The 8,726-nt window shown below is 48.1% G+C and overlaps 1 protein-coding gene across 1 annotated transcript; it reads right to left on the minus strand.

The window, feature by feature from the left end:
- Positions 1–875: 875 nt before the first annotated feature.
- Positions 876–7,812, minus strand: HIGD1A (HIG1 hypoxia inducible domain family member 1A). Its single transcript, XM_019529302.1, has 4 exons — positions 7,707–7,812; positions 5,960–6,067; positions 3,450–3,584; positions 876–2,063 (listed from the first exon to the last, which is right to left on the minus strand). The coding sequence occupies exons 2-4, from the start codon at positions 6,060–6,062 to the stop codon at positions 2,014–2,016; spliced, it is 288 nt and encodes a 95-aa protein (XP_019384847.1). The 5' UTR covers positions 6,063–6,067; positions 7,707–7,812; the 3' UTR covers positions 876–2,013.
- Between the last annotated feature and the right edge of the window lie 914 nt (positions 7,813–8,726).

Here is an 8,726-nt window from a genome sequence, read left to right on the forward strand (position 1 = left end):
TGCCGCGGCAACCATCTCCACGGCGACGACTTCCGGGGCGCTGCGCCCGGGGCTGGCCGGAAAGCAAGGTGGGGGGTTTACGACAGCTGCTGGAAAGGAGGGGCCTGCGCGAAGGAGGGGCTTTTGCAGCTGGTGCAGGGCAGGGGTGGGGGGGATGGGATAAATGCTCCCCCCACCCCTCCCCCACACACATTGTGGGGTGTGGGAAAGGGCAGAGCCCTTTTTCTGCGTGCTAGAAAATTGGGTGGTGGGGGACTATCTGGTGCAACCGCCTTGCCCCCACAGGACCAGCCCCAGCCGGAAGGCAGCGCCTGGCCCGCAGCAAGTGACCCAGCTCCTGCTGGCTTTGAGCCCCGACAGCGGTCAGTGCAGTTCAGGATGGAGGGCCCACCACCTCTCCGGGGGCAGGCGTGCACCTGTCCGTTTGCACACATCCTGAAAAGTGTGCGCCCAGCAACTAGCACGTGCAATGGAGGAAGGTGAAACCACAGGAACAAAACTTTATTTTAAGTCTGGAGTCAGAACCCGTGCTGTCCTGGACAGGGAACAAAACGTCTCTAATTCAGGCGGTCCTGCTATGCAGAACGGGGCTCGTTGTCTCCTAGACACGTGCTAAAAAAAGAGATTTGGCAAGGACTGGTTGTGCCCAAGCCAGCAATGGGCTTCCCTCGCCCGGCTCCTCTACCGGCAACACAAGGAACGGCTTTCCCTGGGCTCAGCTTCCCCATGCAGGCAGGGGGAAGATGCTGCTTTGCTCGCCCTACCCACCACCCTCACATTCAGCTTCCTCTTCAGGAAAAGGGAAGGTCTTTCAGGTCCCAGCGTCCCTCCAGTCCCATTCGAGCCCTGTCATTTCCCACAGAACAAGGCTCACGCGTGGGGAGGCACACACTTTATTACAACAGATACCATTACACAACCAGCTGCCCCCGTGGAATGGATGCGAGTTAGAAGGGGAGGGCGTCTACCCATTCATTACGCTTGTGCCTTTCCTACCTATGAAGGCACCAGGCTTGAATATAAAAAAAATAATGTAAAGTGGTGATTTTGGAGGAAGCACTTCACAACTCAAGGGCAATGGAGGAGCGAGGTCTAAGCCCTCTAGGAGCTGCTGCTTAAAAACTAAAAATTCAAGGAGTCAAGCTGTGTGGTTTAATCCTAAAGAAAAAAAAGAACACATTGCTCCGAAAGTACAGTTCTAGGTTTCAGGAGAGATGTGTGCAGTGTTGCATCACGCGCCCGGAGCATGGCCATACGCCGTTACAAAAACCATAGTCCTCCACCCCAAAAAAGTGCAGTCTGCAGCCTATCCAAATGGGGTTTCTGTGCTTCAGTTTGTTAAGACTGAATAAATACTGTGTTTAAATAGATGTGTCTACTACAAAATGCTCACTTCTGACTTTAAATAATAATTAAAAGAAAAAAAAAAAAAACCAACAGATTTAATGTCTTTAAAATATGCAAGAGAAGAGTGCCAGAATGACAGCTTCCAGAGACTGAAGTGCTTTTGCCTAAGAGACAGGAGCAGACAGCAGGAGAAATAGTTTTCCATTTTCCTGTCCCCTTAGTGCCTTAGCCATAAACTGCAGGTCACTCTGCATGCAAGCAGGTAACTCAGTCTCCAAGTTGATTCAAGCCTTGTCTTCTTGGACAAGAGACTCCAGAAGTTGCCAACTCAGTATGTGCGCGTGTGGGGTGTGTGTTACGGGGAGCAGAGGGGGTATGCATGGAGGAGGGAAGTGGAAAGGGATTAAGCTCTACAATATCCACTAATAGCTGGTGTATGGTAACAAATGAATCCCAAAGAGCCAGACGGTGGTAACTCACCACCCGCCTGCACTGGGATTCAGACTGCAAGGCCGGTACCATGCGCAAGCTATGCACAGTATCGTAGAACCACAACCCTCATTTGGCTCTGTTTTTCTTCACCTAAAAAGGAGGACACCTCAATGTGAGGCGTATATCTGTAGTAAGCAAGTCACCACCAGCACACAGATACCAGGCATCTTCTTTCTATTCCTTGGGCTTCCCCCAGTATTCTTTGTACATGGAATATAGCACACCTGGAAAAAAAAGATACAAGCAATATTAAAGACCTTTAATATACTTTTATTAAATTTTACTGTTTGTAACCAACCACAGTTCCTAGAAAATGTTAACCTACATTCTCCTTATTGGGAGCAACCAAAACACACTTGTTAAAATGAAGATCTGCTCTCTCTTCACAGCTGCCCTCACCTCACCCCACTCCCTTCACACCACCACCCTGGTGTACCTACTATAGGGCAAAGTCAAGTCTTGAAATTTGCATTTTGTTCCCGTTATATCCTGAAATTGGAGGGTTACATTCCAAAAAGACCCTAGGAAGAAGGTGTAGCCAACAGCAGCTAGTACTCAATATGCATAATGTAATGTTGTCTGGGAACAGGCTAGACTACCTCATGAAATGCTAGGTTTCAGTTAGCTGTAGCATTTTAAAAGTTGGTCCTCTCCCTCACATGGAAGCTACTGAATACAAGACAGTAAGACCTGCAGGGCTGCAATCTTAATACAGACTTTCTGCACCGAACGCCTTGGGAAACAGACATCAAGGTTCTTTGGGTGAATCCAATATCTTTTATTAGACCAACTTAGATAGCTGGGGAACAATTTTTAAGCAAGCTTTCGGTTCAAAAACTCTTTGTCAGGTTAAGGAAGTTTCAGCAGCCGATGCGTGCTCTTCCTGGAAGCATTTGACAGGAATAATTACGCACACGTATGGAAGATCAGATAATCTTAACTACTTGAGCTTTGTCTTTTTTGTGTGCTTTTAACCCCAACAGTACAATATTAAAGTTGGGGTAAGTTAATTTGTATTAAATGCTCAGGAGCTGGTTAACATCTTCTGCCTAATAAGTGACTGCAAAAACCTCATATATAAAAATGCTTCTGCTCTCAACCCTTCATATTTGTTTTAGTGATCATTGTCCTTATCCCATATTTGACAATTCTGAACCTGAAGTTTACTTTCCAACTCTGGAGATACCAAAAGTTTGGAGAACCTGACAGAAAACTCATAAGATGCTGGACATCTGTCCTGTTCTTAGTGAGCCACGAGTTCTTAGCATCTCTCAAAACACCACGGTGTTTAATAAAAACTGTAGTGGTGATGTAGTATAAGGCGTTGGAGCATATGTACACAAGATCAAATGCTATCAACTTGGCTACCAAGATACCAGGCTTCCTCTAAAAGTCATTATATTTGGCAGAACAACCCAGTTTGTGAGCTCAGCCCCAGTAGATGCCAGAGGAAGCCCTTGCAAAGTTAACCATATCCAGCTGCACTGGTTTATATAAAATACCTTTGTGAAAAACTTTGCAAAATGACTGCATTAGCCCCTGTCAAGGAAAAGTTTGCCATTATTCAGAATTAACCAATGCTCGAGAACAGCTTTCTGTTTTGGACGTACCACATGTAAGGGCTCCTACAACAAAGCCCTGGGCTCCCACACGCATATGAATCAGGTGAACGGACATCTTCGTATCTCCTCTGTGTTTCAGTTTGTAGAGTCCATAGGCTACTATTCCAGTCAAGCCTGCTAATCCTATAAACAGAGAACAAACAAGACTTTAAGTTCTTTATCTCACAAAATTTAGAAAGAGATCAGCAACTGACGTAAGCCCCCCCACCAAAAAATCCATTATAAAAGCAGTGTTTAGCCCTATGAACATTAAGGACAGTAACTAGAAAATGCAAATACCTGGGCACTATTCATTTTTACTACATTGACATGTTAACTTAATCCACAAGTCAGTCCAGACAGGATCACATCCTGATTTTGGCACTCTCTTACAGGAGAACCGAGTTTAGAGAGAAAGAGACGTATTATGCTGCTGCAATGACACTCCCTCTAAGCTGACACTGAGCCTAGAAGCCTCAAGATATCAGGGCCGCTTTGATATCTGTGGCAGTTCCTGACAAGCGCAAGCTACCAGCCACCTTCTCAGACAAAAACTGGTTCAAATTTGACTGTGAGGTCCCGACTACATTCGTGTCCCAAGAGCGGTGCTAAGTTTCGCAGTGCACATGCCCACAACCTTTAGCTGCTATTTTTGGTGTGTGTGTCAAGTTTGACCTTAATGCACTGGAACACGGGCATGTGACATAAATCACGTGTTACTTCCCTGCTTCGGAGGGTAGAGTTTGACAGAAGCCACCTTCAAGGAAGGTGCAATTCATTTGAACTCTTCTACAGACACTCCTCTAAACCAGCAGTTCCCAAACTCTGACAGGTTGTGCACCACCAGTTTAAAATGATAAAACCTCGAGTGCCATCACCAACTTTCAGTTCAACCTAAAATACCACCAGCAAATGTTTGCCATATAAAGTAATTATAATAAATCTGTTAAAGCATACCACACACAGGTTGTCTGCGTACCACTGGCGGTACCTGCACCACAGACTGGGAACCGCTGCTCTAAACTAACTCTTCTACAGGGGCACTCAGTATGCTGAACCTTAGAGAGAGAGGTATCACCTATATGGTTCAGTCTACTGAGTGTTTCTTTAGAAGTTTTATATTATTATTATATACCTACATAAAATTTAAAAATATATAAAAAGTATATTTTATATAAATAGAAGGTTTCTCATGTGGTCTAGATCCTATAGTCCTCCATTTCTGGCAGTTTTATTCTGTATCTGCAATCAGGTGTAGCCAACAGTTTCTTAGGAAGAACGTACACAAGGCCAGTTGCTTAGATTGCTGGAACACCTAATTTCTAAAATAGCGGCTTCCAAACGCTAACAGATTCTGCACCACCAATTTAAAACGATACAACCTTAAGTACCACCAGCAAATTTTTGTCATACAAAGTAGTTGTAATAAATCTGTTAACAGGTACCACTAATAGGTTGTCTGTGTACCGCTGGTGGTACACATACCAGATTGAGGACTGCTGCTGTAGAGGAATAAACGCGTGGGTTTACAGTTTCTGCTTGATGAGAACTAGTGGCGTCTTATTTGGGGTCAAATTATCCATGGACAGGCGTTAAAATTATGGGGAAAATCCAAGTTGTTTGGACTTCAGAGTCTGCAAACCTGTTTCAAACCGAACTTGCAAAAAATTGCACAAGTACAGAAGTTCTGTTATACCATCAGCATGTTCCAGGAGCCTAGAGCACAATCCTGTGGTCAGGGCAACTAGGACTGGTGATGAATACAGTATTTCACCTTTAGGCCACCAGCCATAACATTAGTGTGATGCCTACTTGGTTTCTGTGCAAAGCAAAGCTGGCATTTTCAGTGCAATTCCTAACTGGAGAAGTGTCCACAATAAGTGAAGTGTGTCTGCTGTGTTACAATGCTACTCCAAACCTTTTCTTTGGCAGATAAAGATTAATAGCAGAGATTAATGGCCATTAATAACTAAACTACTCCCCCCCCCCCCAAAAAAAAAATCTATCATGAGTTTTGCTGTAAGGGTTTAGACCAGGTTATTTTAGCTTTTTCTGTTCCCTTTTTATTGTAAGATCCATTTTGAAGCTTGAGGAGAAGACAGGAAAAGGGACTCTGAAGTGGCTGCCAGACTTTTAAGCTTGTGGGAAAATACTTTTCTCAGAATATATGTAATCCACTATCCAAAATGGGAAGTAACGGGTGTATCCATGCAAGCCAAGTCTTTCAAATGGAAGTTAAAAAAAAGCAGAAAGAGCCCTGTTCCTGCAAGGGTATTTAAAAGAGCTGTTAGGTGAAAGTCAGGCACACTCCTTTGTAAGGCAGGAAGTATACAATGACTACAGGACTAGGTCTCATGAGGAAGTATCATTTCGAAGTACTTTCATTTCGAAGTACTTTCCGGTCTGCAGTGACTAAGTTTATGGCATTCACCTCCCTTCATTACCAGAACGCTTGTGCAACTCTGTATTTTCCCCAGGTTGTCTTATTGCAGAAGACTGGACTGACAAATGAGACTTACCAAGTGGGACAAATGGAGCATCTTTGGACTTTCTGATCAGCTTGGATGCGGGACTGTCATCAGTCTCATAGGTAGAGAGAACAGATTCCTGGCTGGACGTCATGGTGACTGTGGAGAGGAAGAAGTCTTTGCATGAGAAGGTGGCATTTCCCCAATATTTTTGTTAGTTTTAAGACTTCTCTAAAATATGACCTTGAACATCCAGTAGGTATTGAAAACAGGTTACTCTTCACTATATTCAGCTACAAGCCAAATATTAGAGCTAGAAAACCCAAACTTGCCCTGATGAGCCAGTGTGGACCGACTAATACTCCAGGCACTTTACTACGTGAACACACTCCCATGCTAACCGAGTTCAGTCTACAAGCACAAGACTAAGACCTTAAGGAGAACACTTGCATAGAAATATTGCTTATTAAGAGAGATAACACGGAAATTAGTTAGCTAATGATCTTGAGACAGCTCGATGTAGAAATGACGCCTATTCCCAGCACTTCTATGGTCACCAGTTGGAATCGGACGCTTCACGCCAATGCAAAGTTAGACAGGAAATGGGGGAGACTGCGAGACATGCACACGTGTGTGCACGTTCACAAAGACAGGACAGCCACCCCCCACTCCCCAGTGCTGCTTTAGTCAGATTCGTTGCATGGGGCTGTGCTTGCCCGGGATATTAGAAGAAAAAAATTCTTATGAACGAGTTTGAGTGGAGGGGGGTAGAGAAGAGATAAGCCACTACAACAGGCCAGCCACACCTCTGACAAGCAGCTAAAACTCTCTCTAGCATATTCTGCTTTTGGGATTTCTATTATATCCGACTCAGCGCATCATTGAAGCAGAAGATAGCTCCTGGACCGAATACTCGTATTGAGCCTTCAGGGGGTTGGCTTGGAGGTCCCGTGGGACCCATCTGCCTTGTACAAATCAAATCCACTCTCACGACACCAGTGACCTTTGCTTGCTCTGTGCCATTTCATCTGCAAATCAGAAGAGCTCTGGATTTCGGCTGAAAAACAGCAGCTGCTCCTAAAGGGAAGAGCGTGGCTCGCACGAGGGATTACCCAGACCGGCGAAACACGGCTCACCGGCTTCGCTACCACCGTGTTCCCAGGAAGCTGAGTTCAACGCCCGCTCGAGACAGTTCAGCTGACTGAAGGGACGGGGCAACTGCTGAGCTGATCGGGGAGGAGGCAGCAGGTCGGGCATGTCTAACGGGGTGGGGGCGGCACAAAGCAACACAGCCTGCGCGTCACGGAGCAAATCAGCGCTCTGCTGCCGCGAAACTCGCTCTCCTGAGCGAAGGCAGGGTCGCAACGGTATTTCCATACAGCTTTAAGCACTGGCCTATTTATCTTGCAATGAAAAAAAAAACCCAAAACCCCCCAAAAAAGCCATTTGATCCCACGCATGATACAGGCCTCGTGCTGTTTCCTGTGTGCAGATGCCGATATTCAACATCTGCCCCAGGCTGGGGCTGAAAGTCACCCCCCATCACACACACGCCCGGGTAGGACACAGCTCATCTGGCTGCAGACATCTGGAGAGCTAGGGGCCGCCCGGCGTCACAGGGCCGGGGGACAAGTCACCTCAGCCCCTTCGCTGAGCAGGGAGGGGCCCCCGCACATCCTCCATGCCCATGACCTTGAAGGCACCCAGGGCGCTGCCAAGGTCAAAGCTGGCTAGGGTCTCCCGCACGCCCCCAGCCACGCGTCCCACCCGGCTGGGCCAGCCCAGCCCCCGCACTCACGGCTCAGACACGACCCGAGCAGCTCGCACAGACGTGACCCGACGCCGGCCGGCTTCTGCCCGCGCGCTCCGCCCCCTCCGCTCTTATTGGCCGGAGGCGCGGGGCTGAGCCTTCGGCCCGCCCACGCCGCACTACGCCTCCCGGCGCATCCGCTTCCAGCCAATCGCGTGCGAGGGGGCGGAGGTGGGGTTGTCTTCTGTGACGTCCGCGCGCTGCCGCCGCCGGGCGGGGGCCGGAAAGTGCTGAGTCAGCGTGGCGCGGCGCTGCCGGGCGGCCACGTGACTTCCGGGTTTGGGCTCGGCCCCGGTGCGGCCCGAGTCTCCGCTTCCGCCGGCGCCCCGGGGGAGGGCAGCGCCTCTCCCCGCCCGCTCCCCCGGGGGGGCTTCCTGAAATCCCCTCTGGCTGATGAGTCGGATCCACGAAGGGGCTAGCCGCACTCCCCGCTGGTGAGCCTGGCTTCCGCATCGGAGCTTCCTCGGCCCCACCGGTGAGGGGGAAACAGTGGCAAACCCCTGGTGGCACCCTCTGCCAGAGCCCGCCTGTCGCTGAGTGTCAGTATGCAGCAGACTCAGTGGAAGCTTCAGAAATGAAGCTGTCATCGCAAAACAATTGATTAAAAACATAAATGACACAAAATTCCATTTATTTCAGTTTTATTCAAATAAATGATGGGCCTAAAAAATAATACTATAGCTAAGGGACAACCCCCCCACCACTGGATGAAACACTCAACTGAGAAATAACAGTGAGAAATAAAAAACATTGCTCTCCAAATATTCCAGGACTCGGGAGGCGACGCTGCCGCGAACGCTGATGCTGCTTGCAACGCGTCTGCGTTTGAGCCGCGGCAGTCGCGGCAGACGTCCGGGATAGCCTGTGAAGTCGGCCTGTCGCCTCCCGCGGCCGGTTGCAAATAGCGATTCTCGGAAGTGGAACTGTGGATCATCCGTGTGGTTTTCATCTGATGTCTCCTCTGCGGCTGTCTCGCTACTACTGCGTGGGTTGCTGTTTCATAGTTTC

The sequence above is a fragment of the Crocodylus porosus genome, unplaced genomic scaffold (genome assembly GCF_001723895.1).
Source record: "Crocodylus porosus isolate Cpor-Errol unplaced genomic scaffold, CroPor_comp1, whole genome shotgun sequence".
NCBI classification, from domain to species: Eukaryota; Metazoa; Chordata; order Crocodylia; family Crocodylidae; genus Crocodylus; species Crocodylus porosus.